This window comes from Ictalurus punctatus, chromosome 28, assembly GCF_001660625.3.
Source record: "Ictalurus punctatus breed USDA103 chromosome 28, Coco_2.0, whole genome shotgun sequence".
NCBI classification, from domain to species: domain Eukaryota; kingdom Metazoa; phylum Chordata; class Actinopteri; order Siluriformes; family Ictaluridae; genus Ictalurus; species Ictalurus punctatus.
This window is the reverse complement of record NC_030443.2, coordinates 782854-807853: the sequence shown is the minus strand read 5'-3', so window position 1 is coordinate 807853 and position 25000 is coordinate 782854. Positions and strand designations below refer to the sequence as shown.

General features: G+C 43.5%; 3 protein-coding genes across 3 annotated transcripts in view; 2 read left to right on the top strand and 1 right to left on the bottom strand.

Moving 5' to 3' along the window:
• The window catches only part of zc3h12b (zinc finger CCCH-type containing 12B), a 17935-nt gene extending 8751 nt beyond the window's left edge, over window positions 1-9184 (top strand). The window contains exons 3-6 of the mRNA XM_017459553.3: window positions 103-242; window positions 361-595; window positions 695-801; window positions 984-9184. Coding sequence (XP_017315042.1) covers window positions 103-242; window positions 361-595; window positions 695-801; window positions 984-2452 — 1951 coding nt within the window. The 3' untranslated portion in view covers window positions 2453-9184. The remainder of the gene's footprint in view (window positions 1-102; window positions 243-360; window positions 596-694; window positions 802-983) is intronic.
• A 738-nt stretch (window positions 9185-9922) lies between these two features.
• Window positions 9923-16425, bottom strand: las1l (LAS1 like ribosome biogenesis factor). The gene is made up of 13 exons (XM_017459555.3): window positions 16089-16425; window positions 15451-15576; window positions 14535-14604; window positions 14126-14207; window positions 13823-13987; window positions 13572-13618; window positions 12151-12260; window positions 11931-12016; window positions 11582-11785; window positions 10961-11096; window positions 10540-10856; window positions 10225-10366; window positions 9923-10110 (listed from the first exon to the last, which is right to left on the bottom strand). Exons 1-13 carry the CDS (start codon window positions 16232-16234, stop codon window positions 10020-10022), a joined length of 1722 nt encoding a protein of 573 aa, XP_017315044.1. The 5' UTR covers window positions 16235-16425; the 3' UTR covers window positions 9923-10019.
• A 3485-nt stretch (window positions 16426-19910) lies between these two features.
• msna (moesin a) overlaps window positions 19911-25000 on the top strand; it is a 28220-nt gene continuing 23130 nt past the window's right edge. Inside the window, exon 1 of the mRNA XM_053677206.1 lies at window positions 19911-20268. Coding sequence (XP_053533181.1) covers window positions 20257-20268 — 12 coding nt within the window. The 5' untranslated portion in view covers window positions 19911-20256. The remainder of the gene's footprint in view (window positions 20269-25000) is intronic.

The window sequence follows — 25000 nt, the reverse complement described above, 5'->3', positions numbered from 1 at the left end:
CTGTGGATAGTAGACCTGCTGTTGGTTGATGATCATGTGTATATCAACATGTGCACCTTTGCATGTGTGTATGAGTAACTTGGTGTCTGGGATGTTTTGTAGCCATGGAAACAAAGAGGTTTTCTCATGCCTGGGCATCCAGTTGGCGGTTGACTGGTTCCTGGAGCGAGGACACAAAGACATCACAGTGTTTGTGCCGGCGTGGAGGAAAGAGCAGTCCCGACCCGACGCTCCTATAACAGGTCTGTATGTATGTAAAAGAACGCAGAATTACCGTGTGTGTCGTCATGGTTATATGGTAAAGTGTGTTTCTGTGTGTCGTTAGGAGATGTAACATGTGATGCCACCTCTTGTCTTCAGATCAGGAAATCCTGAGGAAGCTGGAGAAAGAAAAAATCCTTGTCTTCACTCCTTCCCGTCGAGTCCAGGGACGACGTGTCGTCTGTTACGACGATCGGTTTATTGTTAAATTGGCGTGCGATTCAGACGGCATCATCGTGTCCAACGACAACTATCGAGATCTGCAGAATGAAAAGCCAGAGTGGAAAAAGTTCATCGAGGAACGGCTTCTCATGTACAGTTTTGTCAATGACAAGTAAGCTCCAGGTTTTATTTCCTTTTTTGTTCTTTTGGCACGTAAATGATAATGTGTCTCATGACATCATTTTAAGTTTTTTAAAATCTTTTTTTGTAGGTTTATGCCACCGGATGACCCACTAGGCCGACATGGCCCAAGCCTGGAAAACTTTCTCCGCAAGCGGCCTGTCGTGCCGGAGCACAAAAAGCAACCGTGTCCTTACGGTCAGTACAGCAAATGTAGGCAACTGTATACTATCATTACATTATGTGGATATGGATAATGTTTTGTAGATTAAAATACACCCATATGTAAAAGATCTGACCTTTATTCGATAAATATAAAGATCTGATCTTTATTAGAAGATCTGACTTTACTGATTCCTTTTATTTTGTTCGAATTTTAGGTAAGAAGTGCACGTATGGTCACAAGTGCAAGTACTACCACCCGGAGAGAGCAGCGCAGCCTATCCGATCTGTCGCAGACGAACTCAGAGCTTTTGCCAAGCTGTCTGCCGTCAAGACCATGAGTGAAGGTGCTCTTGTAAAATGTGGCACTTCTGGCACCACGGCAAAAGGGGACTGTTCTGAGGTGAAACGTGTGGCGCCGAAACGTCAGTCGGACCCGAGCATTCGTTCAGTGGGCTGCGAGCAGGAGGAGCGACTCTGCCCGGCTCGGAAAGCCGAAGCTAGTTCGGTTCCATCTTTAGTGACGGCTCTTAGCGTCCCGACCATGCCGCCGACAAAAAGTCACGCAGCCGGGGCATTGAACACTCGTTCTGCTAGTAGCCCTGTACCGGGGTCGCTTCACTTCACACACAGCTCGCTAGAACACGCCGGAAGCATCCAATACCCTCCGATCTTGGTCACCAACAGCCAGGGTGCATCCGTGGCATACAGTGAACCTTTTCCCAAATACGATTCCGTAGTTAGTGACCATGGCTACTATTCAATGCTGAGCGATTTCTCCACCATGAGCTTAGGAAGCATGCAAGACAGCTTCTGTAGCTTAGAACAGCCGGATCCGGTCGGAGTCGGAGGAGGATATCCTGGTCGAGCTTCCAGCATTTGTCCTGAATCTGGACGCAGCCACTCTTCGGACTCGTTCTCCTCTTACGGTGGAGAGATGTACTCCATGGAAGGTAGCTTGGATGATGGGATGAAGGTTCCACAATCTGCGCAATCCCAAGTGCAATCCCAAGCACAGTCCCGCTTGCAAGCATTTGCACATGGGTTCCACCATGAGGCTTTGACGAGAGTCCAAAGTTATGGCACGGATGAACCCAAACCGGGACCACGCAAACAATCCTCGGCCCACCTCGTGCCTCACGCGCAGCATCAGGTGGTTGGAGCTCGATCCAGTTGCCCGGGTGACTATCCTCCGCTTCCCCAGAACGTGTTGCCTTCGTCTGGCCCTGCTCAGCAAGGCAGATCCTTGGGAATGACACGAATGGACAGCATTTCAGATTCCCGTCTTTACGAAAGTAACCCTCTTCGGCAGCGTCGGCCCCCTCTGTGTCGAGAGCAACATGCCAGCTGGGATCCTTTGCCGTGTGGGAATGAGCCTTACGGGTACGGAGGTTACGGCTTGACGGGAGGACTCATGCCTTGTTGCGAACGAGTCATGGTTCGGAGTATGCCAGAAAAGATGGAACAGATTTGGAGGTCACCATGGGATATGCCATCAGGACCTCACGGACCGATGGAACCGCAAGAGCGACATCCGATCCCTGAACATCAGTACCAGACTTACCGAAACCTCTGCAATATCTTCCCAGCATACGTAGTCCACTCGGTCATGGAGAAGAATCCTCATATGACGGATCCTCAGCAGCTAGCTGCAGTTATTGTAACGAAACTACGGTCCTGTCATTGAGCAAGTGAAGGAGAAGCAGCACAACGTCTTACCGCAGTATATATATTTTTTAATTTCATCTACACAGCCAGTCACTTGAAAGATATAATTCCTTATCCGTCTGCTCTTCTTTTTTTCCTACCCTGGTGATCTTTCCATGTCGCAACATAGCTCGCTTGTTTGCATTAGCACCATGATTCAGATTTGCAATGCTACATCATGTAGCATGATTCTGGGTGGATCCATGTTTGATGACGGGCCTTGTACCAAGGTTAAAGAAATCATCTACTGGAGAACGAAGCAAGTTTGTTGATTGATGAAGGTGTTTAAAGCAATTTAATACTTCATGCTCATGCCTTTGAGCTTTTCATTTTGGGAAAATGACAAAAACGCACGTACGGTACAAAGAGGAAAGCAAGACCTGAGTCTAGATCACGAAGACCAGCTGTTTGTTTTTTTGTGTGCTGTATTTTCCAGCCAATACATTATATTGGACTCTATAACACTCTCACCCCCAAATTCTGGCAGCAATGATGCACATTGCTTAGTCGCATTATATAATATAGCAGGCGTCTTTATTTTGTTGGATTATACCGCCTGGATAATAGTGTCTTATTCTCTGGAAAATACAGTAATATTAACAGTTTCAGTCATTTTGTCTCATAAGGAACATGAATTGTAGTAGTTTTATGTTAAAAACGTTTAATTTGAGAATTAAACTTAATACTTAGGAAAGAAATTATACTTAAGAAAAAAAAAAAAACCTTGTAGGGAAACACTGATCAGAAACGATTGTGATACGAGTACAATCACTTGCACCAGTGTAAATATTGTGACCGTGCGATTATCTTACGTTTTTATTCCTCGTGAAAAGGTGAATACATGAAATTTTCCGAAAGGAGTGTTAACTCTCGAGTACCTCAAAGCATGAACTTTGACCTTTTTAAACTTTTATGGCCTTACATCGTGTGACCTCACTACAAGTGTGTTAACGTGATATATATAAATATATATATTTTTCTGATGGTTGTTGAGGTCACCGTGTGTGTTTAGTATTTAAGCACTAGCGGTTATTTAGAGCAATTATTTTCCTGACACCGCCGACCTGCCAAAAAAAAAACAACAAAAAAAACTGACAACATACAAATGGCATCCCTATGTCCTCACTCGCACTAAGCCATTTTTAAAGATGACTTCACGCTGCTTAAGCAAGGCCAAAAAGATAATCAATGTGTGTTTGAGTTTTACATAAATGCTAGCTAGTGGCTAGCATTATATAGCCTGTTAGATGTGTTTGTTGTGCAGTAACTTTACGCAATCTAGAAAAGTCCTCAGATTACATTTGAACGTGTTTACGTGGTCTTTAAGCTCTGTTTTGGTAACGGATTAGTATTTGGGCTTGTGAGTCATAAAAGATATGACATTTGTTTCCAAATTTACGTGTTTTAATAGCTGGAAGTATGAAAAGATACAGCGGCGGTGATTTATCCGGACGATTTTAACTTTGGCGTGGAAACTGCCGATCTTGTCCGCCTTGACGTCGTAGATGCCGTAGATCCGCTCCCATTGGCTGAAATACCTACGTAGCTTGAAATTAATTAAAATGACGATTTTTTTAGCTACTCTTCTTGCTAAATTAGCTAGCTCGTGTTACAGCAAGGGGCTAAACGTGAATCGATTTCTCGCTAATAACAGTAGCCGAGTAGCATTATGGGTATAAAGTAACCTAATTAGCTCGCTAGCTGAACGCTGTGACCCGGACCGGGTCCTGAAAGGTCGATTTTGTAACGATGACGTCAAGGAGGACTCGGTTATTTTAGTGTAAATTTTAGCATTTAGAAATGTACTCATTATAGCTTTAACAAGCTACGAACTGATGCATGAGATAATAACTCAAGAGTCCTGCGCTTAATCGGCTCGTGAGTCAGTTAAGACGTATTGCAACACAGCGAAATTTGTGCATTAACGAAGGGACGGCAGTCGACGTGTCTCATCAGCAAAATGCTCCTGAAGAGCATCTGTTTTCTGATTGGTGCTGGGAGACAATGCCGTGCTGCCCGTCTTTGTATATTATATTACTATATTAGCGCAATCTTAGCAGATTCCTTGAATGTTCCAGACTTGGAGAAGTCTCTCTGCGTCCGGGTGGGAAAAGGACACTTTATTTCGTTGTTGTAGTTTGCTGGGGTTTTGTTTTCATGAGCGCAGGTTACCGCTCGTGGGAAGGTTGCGACACACTGCCTACCTGTTTCTCCCTGTGCGATACACACACACACGGAACACCAGGCTGTCGTTGGGTTGTTTCTTACATTTGATTGACGGGTCGCTTGCTGCTACTTTTTTTTTTTTTTTTTGCGAATTTAATCCTTACGTTTTCACTTTCCTGATCATTCCCACGTGAAAAAAAACGTATGATCGGATACAATATGGTGATGCTAGCATAGTGACATGAAAACTTTATCAGCATTGACCTCTACATAGGTTCCTAGAAAGGTTCCTGGATTCCTGAAATAGTTTCCTGAAAATGTTCGCAGTTTTTGAAACGGTTTAATGTGATGACATGCGGTTCGGGATGTAGCCAAAAAAACAATTTTAGATGAACAGTATGCACCAGTATTCCTCAAAAGGAACTAAAAAGGTTCCTGGAACTAAAACCAACCCTACACGCTGCACTTTAAACGTTGTTAAAGTTTCAGTTGCTACGAAAAATAGTTCCTAGGTACCCGATAATGCTCCTGGGAACCTGTATACAAGTGCCAGGCTTCCTGGAAAAGGTTCCTGGATTTCAGAAAAGGTTCCAGGTTCCTGAAAAGCAACACAGAACTTTTATCCCAGATCCCATGCATGTGTCTTTTTTAGGAAGTGGGATAAAAGTTCCTGAAAAGGTTCCCGGTTTGTAAATAAGGTGAATGGTATTCTGGATAAAAGTTCCCTGGGCAAGTTAAGACGAATAACGACGGTAACAATCGCAGTCGCTAATTCCTATTTCAAATATTTTCACAAATAGCAAAATGAAAATTTAACCCCAAATGTAGCCGATCAGCCAGGACGTGTGTGTTCGTCTTCAGCGTTGTACTGGAGCTATGAAGCTACAAAGCTACGAAGGCTAATGGCAGATACTTTCTTGTCTACATTTGAGGAAAATCTAACATTTTATTTCTGCATATTTTATTTCCTGCCGCTTGTGAGATGCTGATTTTCATTTCTTGGCACGCAGCAAGTTATCACGCCTCAAATGTGTAGAAACGACCTTTGTTTGTTGATACAAATTGTATCTATTTCTTGATTGTAAAAAAAATTGAGCTGTACAGTATTACATAAATACATATATATATATATATATATATATATATAAATATATAAATATATAGAGAGTTATATATCTATAAAAATTGCTTAGTTTTATTTAAAAGGATTTTAAAAAAACGACATTAATGCCATAATGTTAGTGACACTATGTGTCACTAGTGTAGCCCATAAAGAAGGCTTGTTTCCTGCCGGGCAAGACATCTATAGACATGGATCTCTCTCACTCACTCATTCTGTCTCTCACTCTCTATCTCTTTTTCTCTCGTATCAAAAGATGGCATATAAGTGGGCGTGGCCAATAACACACGGGCGTGGTTAGCCACACCTCCGCTGATTGAAACGGAGCTGATATCTAATTGGCCACGTTGAATACGTCAGCTCTAGGCACATTGTAACATCTCGGGAAAAGAGACACGCCCACTTATAAAAGCCCTGACACACCAAGCCGACACCGGAGAACCGGGACCAGGCCAGAACCGTAAAACTCCCCCTGCTGTACCTGTATCAGTACCTGTAGTGATGTAATGGTTTGACAGATTATTTACTGAAGTAGCTAAACAAACAAGCCTCGCTACCGTACTAAAAACAATGTATTCCTACGAAGAAGCTCAGCCAGAAACTACAATCAGAAATGTTCCTGGGTTTTTGAAACGTACTGAATTCCTGAAAAGTTTCATGGGTAATGGGATTCTGGATTAAAAACACCTGGGTTCCTGAAACAGTTCCTGAAATAAAAGTTAGTAGAATCCTCTGTAGAAGTTCCTGGGTTTGAGGAATAGTGCTCTAGGGTAATTATACGAGTCGGATGTGTAGTTTTTCACGACTCACGTCTTGTTTATGGAGCTTCACCGCGTCACCACCCATACGGAACATAATCTTCGGTCCGGTCGGCTCGGTGTGTCGGAACCCAAAGAGCTGTTCTCACGTAGGAACAGGAAGTAACGTGATTACATCGCAGATGGAGATCTCGCTCTCTCTCTCTGATGTATGGATGGGGGTAACACACACACACACACACACACACACACACACACACACACACACAAATGGACTGTATGCTACTGTCCAAATATATACACATACATATATATATATATAAATATTTTTCCTTTTGTAAATACTGAAACCACTTAGATTTGCACAGTATTAGTGCTTTTTATAAGCATGCACACACACACACACACACACACACACACACACACACACACAGAGGTCGCCTTGCTAACCCCAGCTAGCTTGGGATATAAATGTGTAATAAATAATATAAATAAATCACTCTGGACTTTTGCGTGTACTGAAATGTGGATTCGTGCAGAATTCAAATATTTACTGTTTTTTTTTTTTTAACCACACCCCCTCTCTCCTGACAAGTGCATTATGGGTAATCACAACATGGTTTGGACTACTGGACGATGCTTGGCTGTGAAATGATAAACACAGTGCACTATGTAGTGGTTTTGGATGTGAACGTCACCATGACGACGTGAGAGCCGAGTTCTGAGGTAAATGTGAAACTGGGTTTTTTTTAAATGACAAGCAATTTGGGACGGAACCCAAATGAAGCAACGACGTGAGGACTTGTACACAAAAAGACACATTTTTGTATTGTATGGAGGTCTCACACACACACACACACACACACACACACACACACACACATGTGCCGATATTCGGTTCCGTTGGATTTCACAATAACTCAAATCAGTCCGTTTAAAGGTTTCCGTGTTCCTGAAAAGGTTCCTGGATTTAGAAGGTTCTTGGTTCCTCCTAAGGTTCCTAAGCTTTTAAAAAACATTTCTTGGTTTGGGTTCCTGGTTCCTATTTAAAAGTTCTTGGGAATATTCTTGGCTTCCTGAACCCCCAGTAAGGTAGACTCGTGTCTGAAAAAAATCTTAAAGAGGTTCCTTAGAAGGTCACCAAGTTCCTGAAAAAAGATCCGGAATTCCTGAAAAATGCACTGGGCTTTGGAAAACATTCCACGTGTTAAAAGATTGTGGGTTCCAAATAAGGTTCCTTAAAAACGTTCCTTAGCCCTTAAAACCAATCCTAGATGCCTAAAAGATTCCTCAGAACGTTCCTGGGTGCCTGTGCTCACAAAAATCTTCCTTGGTTTTCCGGAGAAAACTAAATCTGGTGACACTAAAAAGGCTCCTGAGATGGTTCCCAGGTTCCTGGAAAAAAAAAAAAACCTCACTCATACAAAAATTCTGGGTTACTAATAAAGTTCCTGAAAAGGTTCCTAAGCTCCTGAAAACATTTATTGATATGTGTAAAATGATTTTAGGTTCCTGAAAAGGTTTCCAGGAACATTCCTGGGGTCCTGAAAAGGTTCCAGGTCCCAATAAGGCTCACTGGTTTCTGAAAAAAATAAATAAATCCTTTCCTTAAAAAGGTTCCTGGGTTCATAACAATGTTCCTACATTCTTGACAAATTCCTGTCGTGTCTTTTTTTTATTTTTATTCCTGAAAATGTTTGTTTCTGAAAAGGTTCTCTAGCTCCTAAAAGGTTATTTGGTTTCCCCACAAAAAATTTTAAATCATGTATTCATAAAATGGTTCCTTAGAAACTTGCTGGGTTCATGAAAAGGTTCCTGAAAAGTTTTCTACTGTTCAAATATACTTTTATTGTGATTTATTGTGAAATGAGAATTTAATATCAACACACACACACACACACAGTTTGTACACGCCTGCCTTATAGACTGTATAACCCTCCATGTGCGTGAATCCAGAACTTTTAGCACAGATGTGTGTATTGTGGCGTTCTGAAGTCGGTTCTAGAGTCGCGGTGGTGAATTCTGATTCTAGAACGTTCTGAAGAACCGACTTTTCTCTGAGGATCCTCCTGTCATTGACTGCTGAGATGTAAACTAAAACCACAATTATGAGATGTGTATTTAAAATTTACCAGCTGTCTCTCTCTCACACACACACACACACACACACACACTCACAGACACACACACACAGACCCAGTCTCAGGAATGAACAGATTTATCATGAACTCCACTGAAGACGTTAATCTTGATGTTTGCTATGACAAAACGATTACATTGCGATTTTTTTGTGACGAAGTGAAACGACCTCTTCATCGTGTCCTCGAAAAAACTCTTCTCTTTTTGGTTTCTTTATTGTACCGTGTTGCGTTTTGGGGTTTTTTCTCTTTGCGCCGTTGCAGGCCGGCTGAGTGGATCTGAACACTTTGGAGTCTCGTGGTGTAACAGCGACATACAGCTATGAGTGTTTGGTTCTGTGTCGAACGAAACACTCGCTTTTGGAAAAAAAAAAGAAAAAGAAAAAAAAGACAAAGCCCGTCCCCTCCCCCGTCCCCCAAAAAAGGAAGGAACTTTGTAACTCTTTGGGTCTGTAGACTCAAACAAAATGTAAGTCTCAATGACAAAATGTGTTTGTTTTTTCTTCAATAAAGCCAAACCCTGTTGGTTACCTCAGTTTCACCTCGTCCGGTTTTTTTACTCACTGCTTGTTATACCTCCACACACTAGGGGGCGACATACACTGACATCAACCACTAATCTGTCAATTAACCCTGCCTCCTGTGCTATGATTGGCTAATAGCTCCAGCTCCATTCTAAACAGGTAGACCCTTAGAAAACACTGTGCCATTAAAGGTTCTATGGTTGTTCCTCTAGAACCCTAGTGTTTTTCAAAACAGAAAGGGCTCCATATAGAACCATTTTTTGGGAGTTACCATCCCATAATATTTCAATGATCCCCTTAAAGAACCATCATTTTGTCTAAAAGTGAAGAATTTGGAAGCCTAGAGGTTTCTTTGGTCTTCCTGCTGAGGGAACCCTTAAAGGGTAATGGTTCCAACCAGAACCATTTAGGAGAATAAGAACCCTCGATTTTATAACGAACACCTCAAGAAAATTTGAAGAACCTTTTAGTCCCCCTCAGGTATTCTCTCCTATCTCTTAATGATTCTTTGGTTGTCTCTCTGAGGGAACTCCTAAATCTTCTTTGTAGAACCCTCAAGTGTATCTGAGGAACTTTTAAAAAGGTTCTATGTAACAGCCCCCCTTGCAAAACAACAACAAAAAAAGAACCCAGACTGCCAGGTGTAAAGGGTTCCCTGTAAAACCCTTTTTGGAAGCTCAGAACCCTCAAATATCCAAAGAACCCTTAAAGAACATCTGAAGGACGCAAACACACCAGACAGAACCGTGTTGATCCGTTTCAAAATTTAATATGAAAAAATTCACATGCGACATGTTACACTGTGACACACACTCCTACAGTGTGTGTGTGTGTGTGTGTATTAGAAGAGTTTTAGTCCAGCTTTGAGCTTGGTGATGTCGTTGTGAGTCCACAGGAGTCCGTCTGATCCGGTTCTGCTCTGAAGTGGCACACTGAGCGCGCACACACACACACACACACACACACACACACACATCTTTTCTTACTATACAACACAAAAGAAAAACTACTACAGATCACAGCACAATGCACATGTGACCTCTCACCTCTGGTTGCCGTGGTGACCATGACCCGTGACCTGCTGGTCGAACACAGTCAGCGTGGTATACGTCTCCACCATCAGACACGACGGATCGCCCGTCTGACCCGGAACCTTCCCCAGAGGGTACTGCTTCCAGGGAACCTTATCTGCAGAAACACACACACACACACACACACACACACACACACACACACACCGGTTAGAGTTGGTCTGCATCCCAAATGCTACAGTGTTCTGTCTGGGAATAAAATATTTTCTGTGTGTGTGTGTGTGTGTGTGTGTGTGTGTGTGTGTGTGTGTGCGTGTGCGTGTTGTCTACCTGTACACACACTCCACGCTGACCCTCGTAACGCTGCGTTTCTTTCCTGCATCGTTTCTGCACTCAGCTGCTCCTGCACTTCCTGTGTGGGCGGAGCCTTGGCCAGATCTGTCGTGTCATCGGATGACTGGGTGTGTCTGTTTTGCATGGCCCCGCCCACTCTCTCCTGGAGGCTCTCGAGTGTGTAGATAGGGTGGGAGGAGTCTGGATTGTCAGGTACATAGTTGCCAAGGTGACTCTGGGTGTAGATGGTGCAGAGGCGGAGCAAGTTATGCTGCGTGTCCAGGGGGAGGGGCTTATCCATGTCCGTCAAAATCCTGTGAGAACAGAAACACATATGTATGCACAATGACAGTGCGTATGTTTAGGCATCGTGTGTGTGTGTGTGTGTGTGTGTGTGTGTGTGTGTGTGTATACACACTGTTGCAGCAGGAACGGTGTAGCAGCACACGGTGCGTTCACACACACTGATATGAGCTCATGCCATCGGAGCGACATTCTGTTAATGAACACGCGCTCCTTCATCGTCCTCATCTTCCTGAAGGCCTTCGACTCACCTGGTTCACACACACACACACACACACACACACACACACACACACACACACACACACACACACGTTAATACACAGCGCTTATAACGACACACAACCCTTATAAACTAACATCATACACAAACTTACTTTAATCCACAACGTATATAAACACACACACTCTCACACACTCTCACACACTCTCACACACACTCACACACACACACACACACTCACACTCACACACACTCACACTCACACACACTCACACTCACTCACACTCACTCACACTCACTCACACACTCACACACACTCACACACTCACACACACTCACACACTCACACACTCACACTCACACACTCACACTCACACACTCACACTCACACTCACACACTCACACTCACACACACTCACACACACACTCACACACACTCACACACACTCACACACACTCACACACACTCACACACTGACACACTCACACTCACACACACACACACACACTCACTCCTGCAGTTGCAGTGGAGAATCTCGGAGATCCAGGCTGAAGCGTAATAAGCCCTGTGATTGGTCGGCTCTTTGGTGAGCTCAGTGAAGAGCTTCTCCAGCAGCTGATTAATAAACGAGTTGGAGGTCAGGACCTTCAGCAGCGGCAACCAGAAGCGGAGGAACTCTGGAGGAACACACGGGGCTAACAGGTCCAACACCTCCTCTGTGCATGTGTGTGTGTGTGTGTGGGGGTGTGTGTGGGGGGGGGGGGGGGGGGGGGGGGAGGACAGACAGATAGACAGACAGAGATTATTGGCTAACTGAGCAGTTAAGTGTGTGTGTGTGTGTGTGTGTGTGTGTGTGTGTACCTGACGGGTCGATGTTCAGGGACTCCAGCTGCTCTGCAGTTGGGATCAGAAACCCGTCCTGCACTAACGTGTTGATCAGTGCATCTCTGTAACCAACACACACCCACACACACACACACACACACACACGAAGTAAATATCTCTTTAAATGTTATATTTGGGAAATAAAGTGCAACAGAGTCACTTTCTCTCACTCACTCACTCACACACACACACTCACCTGGCCTCGGAGTTGAGCTGTTGTATCTGTGCGATGACCCAGCTGAGATCTGCGCTGGTGCTGGGCCACGAACCCCGACCCAGCCCTCGCTTCAACAAACCCTCAAACACCTGCGAACGTTATTACACCTGATATTAACACCACCACTGTTACCCGTAATAACAGGTTTATTAACTTCTAATAAACCACCAGTTTAGCACTGTTATCCTCACACACACACACACACACACAATGGAGGGCTTTTTTTTTATTACCGACATATTTTATGAAAATATCGATGTAGAGCTGAACGTAAATGAAATAAGAATAAAGAGACAAAACTTCACACACTGAACATTCAGTCCTGATGTTTTCTTTCTGTCCTTGGAGAAACGAGTGTGACTGACACACACACACACACACACACACACACACACACACACACCCACACACACACTGTTACGCACGCACTGACTCACACATCCGGTCAGGCTGAACAAATGAACCAGAATAAATGAATAAACTCCTTCTGCTGATCACACGATCTGAATCTGAACCCGAGTTTACACACAAATCAAAACACAATAAAACACCGAGTCTCAGCGAGGACATCCGGGACACGACCGAAAGTGCACGGTGTTCTCCATGCCTTATCCCCCTCACCACACACACACACACACACACACACACACACAGAGGAAGAGTGCAGAGTCACAGAGCTGCTCGTGTGTGTGTTTATTCATCGCTTTATAGTTACAAATCGATCGTTATTAATAAACACTTCACTTTAAGTGATTTAAAACTGTTATTATGCCCTAAAACCATGTGCTGCAACACACACACATACCCCCCTCTAGTGGTGAGTGAGAGAACTACAGTGCGTTATGTTCTGTGCGCTGCAGCTCAACACTCCTCTACAGTCTCTGTCACGTGATCTGTTTAAAATAAAATCACTCCAGGTGACGAGTGACGAGATGAACGCAAACTTTCACCCTCACCTTCGACCTCACCTTCACCTTTACAGGACTACCTTCACTCTCAGAGCTGTGTGGGAACTAACACACCTGTTCGGTTCTAATTATTTCTGTCAGTCTCGTCTCTCTGTTAGACCAATCTTCCCGTTTATCTGTCTGCCCGTTCGGTCCTGTCTATCCGTCCATCCCGTCTGTCTGAACGTCCAGCTCTACCATGCTGTTCACCCGGTCTGTCTCACGGTCACACCGTCCCATCGGTCTCACTCTGCCACCAGGGCAGGTCTGTCCCGTCTGTTTGTCCTGTCGGTCCATTCGTCCCCTTAACCTCCTGTCCCGTCCCGTTAATGGAATGATGATGACGGTGTACCTCGTCTGCTGGTTCTACATCCGTCTACATCCGAGTGTCACTTTGTTGAGTGGATCATAGCATCTTTAAAACATGTGTGTGTGTGTGTGTGTGTTATTTACCTGAAACTGTTCTCGTTCGTAGGAGATCAGCAGCTCTCTCGCTCTCTCTGCACACACATATAATCATCAGAGGTTCAGAGGTGAACGATGTCGAGTCTCTCCTGGTGGGTTTTTATCCACTTCCTGTCTGCAGTCTGGACCGTTAACTTCTACATCTCAAGTTCACTCAATAAACTTTGACGTCCACACAGATATTTTGGGTGCCTGTATTGTGTGTGTGTGTGTGTGTGTGTGTGTGTGTGCGCACTCACTGTGTCTCTCGATTTCTGTCTGTCTGTGCGTCACTTCCTCCTCTTGCCTTCTCGTCCTCTCTTCTTCATCCTCCTCTTCCTCGGATGAAGAGTTCCAGTCTGACAGGCTGCTGAGCTGCCGAGACCAGTACTGCTGCTGCAGCCAGTTTAACACAAACTCACACCCTGTAACACACACACACACACACACACACACATGCAAAATACACCTGACCAACATGCCTGCTGAAGTTGATTTAACACATGTCCCCTGTGTGTGTGTGTGTGTGTGTGTGTGTGTGTGTGTGTGTGTGTGTATCTGACCTTTGCGGCACCATTTGAGCGTGGGAAGTCTGCGGTGTGTGATGTCATGTCTCAGATTCACAATCCACTCTGGAATATTCATCTGAGAGAGAGAAAGAATCAGAGAGTCAGAATCAGAATCAGTCTACATCAGTAGTGGAGATTGTGATTCAGGGTTCGAATCAGATTCCCTATTAGATTAGAATCAGAAGTGTTCGTGATTCAGACTCTGATTCATATTCGCGATTAGATTCTGTCAGACTCGCAATCACTAGTGGAGTTTCTGATTCATGATTCGATTCAGAATTATTGTATTTAAATAAAGTGCACAGCACACAGTTAACTATACATGTACATTATATGAAGTGTGTGTGTGTGTGTGTGTGTGTGTGTGTGTGTGTGTGTGTGTGTGGGGTTATAACACACTCACAGTGCTGGCGAGGCGTCGCAGTGGTTTGGCCACTCTGCCTTGCTTTCGCTCCAATATGAGATTAACAAACCTGAACACGAACACAGACACACACACACACACACACAATAATAATGAACAAAGTATTACAGAGTAAGGTGACAGGATTACCATTGTGGAATACCATGGTGAACTAACATGGTGGATTAGTGAAAAGGAATACTGTGTGGGAATACCGTGTCGGAACGGCGTGAGAGAATACCGTGGCGGAATGGAGTGTGGGAATACCGTGGCGGAACAGCGTGAGGGAAAACCGTGTCGGAACGGCATGAGGGAATACCGTGTCGGAACGGCGTGTGGGGATACCGTGTCGGAACGGAGTGTGGGAATACCGTGGTGGAACGGAGTGTGGGAATACCGTGTCGGAACGGCGTGAGAGAATACCGTGGCGGAATGGAGTGTGGGAATACCGTGGCGGAACGGAGTGTGGGAATACCGTGTCGGAACGGAGTGTGGGAATACCGTGTCGGAACGGAGTGTGGGAATACCGTGGCGGAACGGAGTGTGGGAATACCGTGGCGGAACGGAGTGTGGGAATACCGTGGCGGAACGGAGTGTGGGAATACCGTGTCGGAACGGAGTGTGGGAATACCGTGTCGGAACGGAGTGTGGGAATACCGTGTCGGAACGGAGTGTGGGAATACCGTGTCGGAACGGCATGAGGGAATACCGTGTCGGAACGGCGTGTGGGGATACCGTGTCGGAACGGCGTGTGGGAATACCGTGTAGGAACGGCGTGATGTACAGAATAAAAGCGTGATGGATTTGATTATTTATTTGAAGTTGTTAATTGGGAAATGTGTATGTAGTTAGTCCACACCTCTGAGTGTTCCATGACATCACTCTCATTAAAGGATAAAGAAACACACACACACACCTGGTGAGCGCCATGCCGTACAGCAGCACCAGATCGTCTCGCTCCAATTTCCCGCTCCGGTCCAAAATCTGACAGCGTACCAGATTCGCCGTGGTCTCTATGGCAACCGGAGTACTGGGCCCAAACCTACACACACACACACCGAATATACTGTACTGCTGCATATATGGAGTATAAACACACTATAATACACTTCATTTATGAAAAGGGGCGTGTCTCATATTTCCAGCTGTGTAGCGCACTACAAAGGGTACAAACATCCTAACCTGCTAATCCCTAAGCCACAACTCCATCCCCTATGTAGTGCACTAATATATTTATATAGTTAATAGGTGTATACCTCGTGCATAGAGAATAAAATAAGGACTTCTGCACCCTAGTGCACTAGACTGGTGCTCCCTATGTAGTGCACAGTAATGTCCCCTTTGTATTGCGCTATATATAAATATAAATATATACATACACTACTCATGACTACACCCTGTGTAACACTACTTCTCTCTAATATCTTCTGCACTCCATGTAGTGCACTACGCATTCATTCTTGGGTTCTGTACCCTATCTAGTGCACTACATGATGAGTATCTTTGGGACAGTGTGTGTGTGTGTGTGTGTGTGTGTGTGCGCGTGATCCTCACCTCCCCTTCCACGCGGTGATCCTGTGCAGCGCGTGCGTCTGTAAAGCGGGCTCGCGGGAGTGCAGGTAATCCACCACCTGCTCCCACTCCGCTTTGTTCAACCAGGCGACAACATGGCCGCGCTTCTCCGCGCGCTTCTTCTTCATCTCCACACTAACGCACCAGCCGCGTGCGCGCGCTGTGCTTACAAACAGACCTGTTTTGATCACGGGACAGAAAGAAATAAACACAAACAACAAACACCGACGAGGAAGACTGAAACTAACAATACACGGGATGCGAACAGCGCACCGCACAGACTTCCGGTTAGCACCGGTGTTCGGTTTAAACTGGAGATGTGTCGTTTCTGACGAGTCGGTTCTTTGAGTTGGATCTTTTAGAGAGCCGATACGTATATATGTATATATCTTTTCTCGTTTAATGTAGATTACCGTATGAAATGCACCACTCTAAACTAAATCAGCTTCATAGTGCTGTATAGTTTTAGTTCAGGTTAATGAAAAAACATCGCAAATTTTGTCCGGATTATGAGCATCGTAATGAGTCGACTCTTACTGGTGAGGTGAACCGAATTGTTTAACTCACTAAAAGAGCCGGAACTAGTTTAAACAGTTCCCCTGAAAACCATAACAGCGAATTATAGTTCCCAATTGTGGGCCTTCACTTTAAACCGAATAAACCGCGGTATTTTAAAAATGGAATTATTCGTGCGTCGCTTGCGAAGGAGTCGACTCTTTTTGAATCGACAGTCTGAGCTGAACGTTCAGAGTCGACTCATATATGATATATGAACCGTTTTTTTCTTTCTTTCTTTCTTTCTTTCTTTTGTTTGTTTTTGACACATGGCTCTCGTACTGTAGTTGGATTTAATCAGGCTGTTTGAACATCTGAGCTGTTCGTTTGTGTGAATAGCGAGTCGGTTGTTTGACTCCCAGATGTGTGTGTTATTGTATGATTCATCACGACAGGGTGGAATTTCCATACAACGCAAATGGAAAGTGATGTTCTCTTGTTTATTGAAAGGTAGAATTAAACAATTTCAGCCATAACAGAAAGAACCGCACGTCAAAACACATGCCGTAAGAGTCGACTCTCATTGGAGAGCTGAACCGAATGATCTGACTCATTGGAAAGAATCGGAATTAGTTTAAAAGGTTCCCCTGGAAACCGTCATGAGTATATGAAGATCATGTTATTATATTGTACATCGTGAAGGAACAGACAGGAGTGTAGATAAAAAGAGAAGACTAAAATGTGGACTATTTGCAGAGGAATTGCAGGTTTTATCATGTTTATAATGTTTCCTGACACAAATGTGTTCTGAACGTGTGGAAGTTGCTGGTGTAAGTGAAATAAAGTGAAATAAAGTGATGTTTCTTCACATTTGTTGGTGCGTTCATGTACATTTGTGTTGAACAATGTGACAGAAAAGCGTTATTGTGTCATAAAACACAAGAGCCAATCAGGTTTCAGTATGCAAATGTTACCTGTTATTGCATCACATTACTAGGAAAAAAAGTAGTGTGGTGAGTAAAGTTTGATGTGTTTCTAATTTACATATTCATGGCATCTGGATTTTATTGGTGTCAGTACTGATTTCAGCAGTTCCCTGTTACTTACTTAGTTTTGTTACCATCGCACAGATGGATCTTTTCACAAACATCACTTTTCTTTTCCTTGTTATTGTTTGTGATAAATGTTTATCATGTATGTTTTGTTATTGATGTGTGATACACACACACACACACGCACATATACACACACGCACACACATACACACACACACACACACACACACACACACACACTGTGTGCAAACACAAGTCCCGACAGTGTGTGTTTCCTATCAGACAGTAGATAGTGTAAGGCTTAATCTGTGCAACTTGTGTTAAATACACACCTGCAGACTGAACAAACACACACACACACACACACTCACATACTCACATACTGTCTATCTCTCTCTCTCCTTCTACTTCTCATTCTCCAACATGGCCCTTGTGTGTGTGTGTGTGTGTGTGTGTGTGTGTGTGTGTGTGTGTGTGTGTGTGTGTGAATATACAGAGCACTGCTGTGTTTGACCGCAGAGTTTAAATGTGTTCACTTCTCATGTATGTTTATAATACACACTCTGTAAGAGGAAACTTGACCGTGTGCCTATGGTTTCCTTTTTAAAAAAAAAAAAAAAAAAAATAGTTTCTCTCCATGTATGACTGCAGTCAGTGTGTGTGTGTGAGACTGATTTATTTGGCTCTCTCTGTGTGTGTGTGTGTGTGTGTGTGTGTGTGTGTGTGTGTGTGTGTGTGTGTGTGTGTTTTCTGCATTGATAACATATTAGTCACACTCCATGCTGCCAAAGAGGCTCCTTTACCAAAACAAGCTACAAAAAAGAGGTGAAAAGGTGAAATACACGGGTCTGGGAAATCAGTAATAATAATAATAATAATAATAATAATAATAATAATAATAATAATAAATATGAATGATGAAAAATATATAATTAAGCTCATTTTACGAATGATTTTTTTCTTTCTTTTTTAATTAATTATTATTTTCTTTATCGGGGTTCGATTCCCTGCCCTGTGTGTGCGGAGTTTGCGCGTTCTCCCCGTGCTGCGGGGGTTTCCTCCGGGTACTCCGGTTTCCTCCCCCAGTCCAAAGACATGCATGGTAGACTGATTGGCATGTCCAAAGTGTCCGTAGTGTATGAATGGGTGTGTGAGTGTGTGTGTGATTGTGCCCTGTGATGTATTGGCACCCTGTCCAGGGTGTACCCCGCCTTGTGCCCCATGCTCCCTGGGATAGACTCCAGGTTCCCCCGTGACCCTGAAAAAGATAAAGCGCTATAGAAGATGGATGGATGGATGATTTTCTTTAACCTTTAATTCTAAAAACAAATCTACGCTACTTATGAAAGCGCTGTAAAGTTTTAAGCCAAAGCATAACGCTGTAACGATGTTGCTTTATTTTTTTAGAATGTTATTTAAAAACTGTAGTAACTCATGATAATTTAAATCATTTATTTTTTAATTAGTAATTGGAAGTTTTATTTGAAAAAATTAGATTTAGTATGAGACTGGTTCAAAGATTTAAACTGTGGTGTACGGCTGTAATTATATTTATATGATCTACATTGGCTCAAAGGTGTAAACTGTAGCGTACTAATGTAATTACACTAATATTCATTAATCAATTTATTTATTTATAAATTTACATTAGTTCAAAGGTTTTAAAAGTATCATACTAATGTAATTACATTCATATTATTTCTCTCTTTTTTTGTCTTTTGATGAAAGCTGTAAAACCTAGCACACTACCATAATTACATTAATGAATGAATCAATAATTCACTTTGTTTGTTTGAGTTCAAAGCTGGAACACCTCAGCACACTAATACAGTAGGCTAGTACGCGCGCGCTCTTTAATCCACGAATCCATGGCAAACGGAACGGAGCGCGAGCGCCGATGACGCTGCATTTCGGAATTCCAGGTTGGACCGTCACCATGGCGACGCGAACAGTAGTGTGCTAGTGCTGCTGTAGTGCTGTGACACGACTAGTGCGGAAGTGTAGTGCGCGTTCACGTGAACATGCACCTCGGAACAAGCACGGGGGCGCGCATTAATAAAGGATACAGCAGTGAGGTACACGCCCACTACGCAGTACAGAAGTATGCGCTCCTCGAGCGGCTCCTCCGCCTCCTGCAGTGGTGACGTAGTGCACACTTATTAGTAAGCTAGTGCTCGAGTATGCACGCGCGAGAGAGAGACAGACTGCTGGGTGTGGTTTTATAAAGTGAGTTCCGTTAGCAGGAAAAAGCGCCACTCTGTGTCTCTCTCTCTCTCTCTCTCTCACACACACACACACACACACACACACCCCGCAGCGCCGAAACACACTCTGTGCTACTGAAAAGGAGAAGAGACGGGGGAAAAGAGGAGAAACAAAAAAGCAGAAAAACGGAGAAAAGCGAAAGTTTGCGCGTGAAACCGCTGGTGAGAAAGTCGGCCGCATCACCGCTGGATGGAGAAGAAGTTTTAAGACCTGACCGCTGACGTCATATATATATATATATATATATATATATTTACACACATATATATATATATGTATATTTAAAACAAACATTTAGAAATAATAAAAAGAAAGAAAGAGGACCAAAAAAAAAAATGCCGAAAACGGTAAGTCTTCACACTAGTTCTTGTGTTGAATCTTTGGTTTATAATTTAAAAAAATAATTCGGAGAGAAAGAGAATCTGTTCCTGAGAAAGATGTGGATTCAGTCTGCACTCGTTTAATCCTAATCTCACTACTCTCAGTTCATCATTTAAACGTGCTTAATTAATTCCTGGGTAAAGAGAGACGCCTACAATCTGAGACTTCACACACACACACACACACACACACGAAGAATGAGAGCTGATGTAACTTGTTGAATGAGGGTGAAAGAGATAAATGGAGGAATATTCAATAAATATGGCAGTTATTGAACCCCTTCAGAAATCTGATCATAAACACGAGGCGTTATTAAGCAGAGGAACGGATTTAAGACCCGCGTTGCTGATTAAACATGTTAATAAATCCTCTGAGTTAAACAGTGTCCTCCTCCTCGTCTATAAACCATCAGCGACGCTTAACGCTTTCATTATCTTCATCTTTCAGCTATTTTTCCCCCTTCTCTTTTGTGTTCGTCCATTTTAAACGCGCGTTAAAGTATCGCGATACCCCGCGATATTTCACCGTTTAACACATTAACGGTGATTTATTCCTCTCCTCGCGCCTGCGGATGAACTTCATCTTCCCCTGGACTCGACACGTTTGTGCCCGGATGCGATCACTGTTCACTGATCCTCTCTAAAGAGTGAACTCATGGTGTAGAGGTGTTTTCTGCCTCCATTAGAGTCTCACTGCGGCTTCAAAACAAAACCACACGCACTGTGTAGCATTTCTGCTAATTCCTATAACAGCCTGTTCGCCTCGACGATTACACCCCTTCTTTCTCTTTTATTCAAATTAAATCGCAAAATATGAAACATAATGGATATGTGTGTGTGTGTTTGGAGCGTGTTTATTTTCGCTTCTGGGCAAAACCGCGCAGTTTTAATGGTGTTTAAACGCGGCATCCGGCTGCATTGTGATGTTTGGCGCAGATAGGAACCGTTACTCGGTGACCAGGTTGCCAGATTGGGAGGAACTGAGACGAGAGTTGCCAGACTGAAGAAAATCCCCGCATTAAAAAAGAAATGTCGGAGTGAATGTGCGCTTTTGTGACTCCACTTCAAGTGCTCTGTGGTTATTTCTACACTTTTGAAATTTTACAATATAACTGCATCATTTGATGAATAAATGAAGGAAATTTTTGAACCAATTCAGCCCAAAAACTGTGGGGAAGTATTGACAGTTTATTGAGACACACACACACACACACACGAAAGCATTCTCAACTTAACAATTGAACACAAACTTTTTTCAAATTCGGTTGACGCTCTAAACACTAAACTACTTCCTGCTGGCTCACGTCACTGATTTCGCTCATGCGGTTGTCTGACAAAAACAGTCGTGGTAGTGGAAAAAAGTACTGTAGCGGATCCGAAAAAGAAAAAATACAACACACCTGTGGTTCAGCAATTCTAGTTTCTTCTTGTTGTGTAAAAACATGCAGCATTGCAGGTTCTGTAGCAGACACTTGTTTTCAGTTGATCTAATCACACACGTTTATGTAAATGATGTGCGACTCACATTAATGTAAATAGTTTACACAGAGAGAGAGAGGTCTGAAATTTCCTGGACACTTTCAGGTCTGATTAGTGATCCACACTGTTGATGAAAACAGAATGTTTAACGATGATTGGACGGAAACGTGTCGATCCTCGGTTTAGAGCTGATGTGTGGAGGTGTGCATGAGGATAAGAACCCCACAGTGCATGTCCTCAGATATGAAGAGCATCAGTGTAGCTTCTTTATCCTGCTCAGAGTCTAGTGTACGCTAGTTTGTTTATTTCACTCCGTGAAACAGATCCATGTTTGTTAGAAAATATCGAACTGCAAGGCGTGTACGATCACAAACACTTAACTGCTGAAGTAGAACATCTTTGATGGTATCTCGGCAACCTTTTGACCTGACGTGAACTTTTAGATTTCACACACTCGCTAGGTCATCTCATCTCTCATTTTATATCACCCACTTCTCCATTTTACTGGATTAGAGAGTGGAAAATTACAGATCAGCGTTTGTAATGTGCTTATTTCACTCTATTTGGACGTTTCCATCCAGGGGCATGGTTTTCTGAAGTGTTCATTAGCTTAATGAGAGAACTTTACAGTAGAATATGTGTGTAGAATTATTCATGTGTAGAGTATAGAGTGTGTCGAATTCATGTATAGAGTGTGTGTAGATTGTTGTGTAGAAGATAGGATGTATAGAGTATAGAGTACGTATCAAATTGAAGTATAGCGTGTGTGTGGTACTCATGTATAGTGTGTGTGGAATTTAAGTATAGAGTCGGTATAGAAAGTGTGTAGGGCCTTTACTGTTTTATTTCAGCAGTAGACGTGTGAAATCATTATCGTGATAAAGTATACCACAACACTGTACTGAGACATCAGGGCTATTTGTGTGTGTGTGTAAAGTCAGTGTCATAGAGAGTGTGTGTTTCAGTGTTGTGTAAAGTGCTTGTAACAGTTTTAGGGACGTGTCTGTAGTGTGTGTAAAGGTTTTAGGGTCGTGTGTGTGTGTGTGTGTGTGTGTGTGTGTGTAAAGGTTTTAGGGTCGTGTGTGTGTGTGTGTGTGTAAAGGTTTTAGGGTCGTGTGTGTGTGTGTGTGTGTGTGTAAAGGTTTTAGGGTCGTGTGTGTGTGTGTGTAAAGGTTTTAGGGTCGTGTGTGTGTGTGTGTGTGTGTGTGTGTAAAGGTTTTAGGATCGTGTGTGTGTGTGTGTAAAGGTTTTAGGGTCGTGTGTGTGTGTGTGTGTGTGTGTGTGTAAAGGTTTTAGGGTTGTGTGTGTGTGTGTGTGTAAAGGTTTTAGGATCGTGTGTGTGTGTGTGTGTGTAAAGGTTTTAGGGTCGTGTGTGTGTGTGTGTGTGTAAAGGTTTTAGGGTCGTGTGTGTGTGTGTGTGTGTGTGTGTGTAAAGGTTTTAGGGTCGTGTGTGTGTGTGTGTGTGTGTGTGTGTGTGTGTGTGTAAAGGTTTTAGGGTTGTGTGTGTGTAAAGGTTTTAGGGTCGTGTGTGTGTGTGTGTGTAAAGGTTTTAGGGTCGTGTGTGTGTGTGTGTGTGTGTGTGTGTGTGTAAAGGTTTTAGGGTCGTGTGTGTGTGTGTGTGTGTGTGTGTGTAAAGGTTTTAGGGTCGTGTGTGTGTGTGTGTGTGTAAAGGTTTTAGGGTCGTGTGTGTGTGTGTGTGTAAAGGTTTTAGGGTCGTGTGTGTGTGTGTGTGTGTGTGTGTGTGTGTAAAGGTTTTAGGGTCGTGTGTGTGTGTGTGTGTGTGTGTGTGTAAAGGTTTTAGGGTCGTGCGTGTGTGTGTAAAGGTTTTAGGGTCGTGTGTGTGTGTGTAAAGGTTTTAGGGTCGTGTGTGTGTGTGTGTGTGTGTGTGTGTGTGTGTGTGTGTAAAGGTTTTAGGGTCGTGTGTGTGTGTGTGTGTAAAGGTTTTAGGGTCGTGTGTGTGTGTGTGTGTGTGTGTGTGTGTAAAGGTTTTAGGGTCGTGTGTGTGTGTGTGTGTGTGTGTGTGTAAAGGTTTTAGGGTCGTGCGTGTGTGTGTAAAGGTTTTAGGGTCGTGTGTGTGTGTGTAAAGGTTTTAGGGTCGTGTGTGTGTGTGTGTGTGTGTGTGTGTGTGTGTGTGTGTAAAGGTTTTAGGGTCGTGTGTGTGTGTAAAGGTTTTAGGGTCGTGTGTGTGTGTGTGTGTGTGTGTGTGTGTAAAGGTTTTAGGGTCGTGTGTGTGTGTGTGTAAAGGTTTTAGGGTCGTGTGTGTGTGTGTGTAAAGGTTTTAGGGTCGTGTGTGTGTGTGTGTAAAGGTTTTAGGGTCGTGTGTGTGTGTGTAAAGGTTTTAGGGTCGTGTGTGTGTGTGTGTGTGTGTGTAAAGGTTTTAGGGTCATGTGTGTGTGTGTGTGTGTGTGTAAAGGTTTTAGGGTCGTGTGTGTGTGTGTAAAGGTTTTAGGGTCGTGTGTGTGTGTGTGTGTGTGTGTGTGTGTGTGTGTGTAAAGGTTTTAGGGTCGTGTGTGTGTAAAGGTTTTAGGGTCGTGTGTGTGTGTGTGTAAAGGTTTTAGGGTCGTGTGTGTGTGTGTAAAGGTTTTAGGGTCGTGTGTGTGTGTGTGTGTGTGTGTGTAAAGGTTTTAGGGTCGTGTGTGTGTGTGTGTGTGTGTGTGTGTGTGTGTGTGTAAAGGTTTTAGGGTCGTGTGTGTGTAAAGGTTTTAGGGTCGTGTGTGTGTGTGTGTAAAGGTTTTAGGGTCGTGTGTGTGTGTGTAAAGGTTTTAGGGTCGTGTGTGTGTGTGTGTGTGTGTGTGTAAAGGTTTTAGGGTCGTGTGTGTGTGTGTGTGTAAAGGTTTTAGGGTCGTGTGTGTGTGTGTGTGTGTGTGTGTGTGTAAAGGTTTTAGGGTCGTGTGTGTGTGTGTGTGTGTGTGTGTGTAAAGGTTTTAGGGTCGTGTGTGTGTGTGTGTGTGTGTGTGTGTGTAAAGGTTTTAGGGTCGTGTGTGTGTGTGTGTAAAGGTTTTAGGGTCGTGTGTGTGTGTGTGTAAAGGTTTTAGGGTCGTGTGTGTGTGTGTGTGTAAAGGTTTTAGGGTCGTGTGTGTGTGTGTGTGTGTGTGTATGTTTTAGGGTCGAGTTCAGCATTCACCTGTGTGTGTTGCACGTGTGTGTGTGTGTATGTGTGTGTGTGTTTTTGAGGGTCGCATATGTGTGTCTCTGTCTTAGTCGTCCCCAGTGACTCAAG

Excerpts from the sequence above, each read along its gene's own strand:
- las1l (XM_017459555.3), bottom strand. The coding sequence starts at position 16,234 with ATGAAGAAGAAGCGCGCGGAGAAGCGCGGCCATGTTGTCGCCTGGTTG. Across the intron at positions 12,017-12,150 it reads CAGCTCAACTCCGAGGCCAG|AGATGCACTGATCAACACGT; the intron begins GTGAGTGTGTGT and ends TGTTGGTTACAG. Across the intron at positions 11,786-11,930 it reads CCTGAACATCGACCCGTCAG|AGGAGGTGTTGGACCTGTTA; the intron begins GTACACACACAC and ends ACACATGCACAG.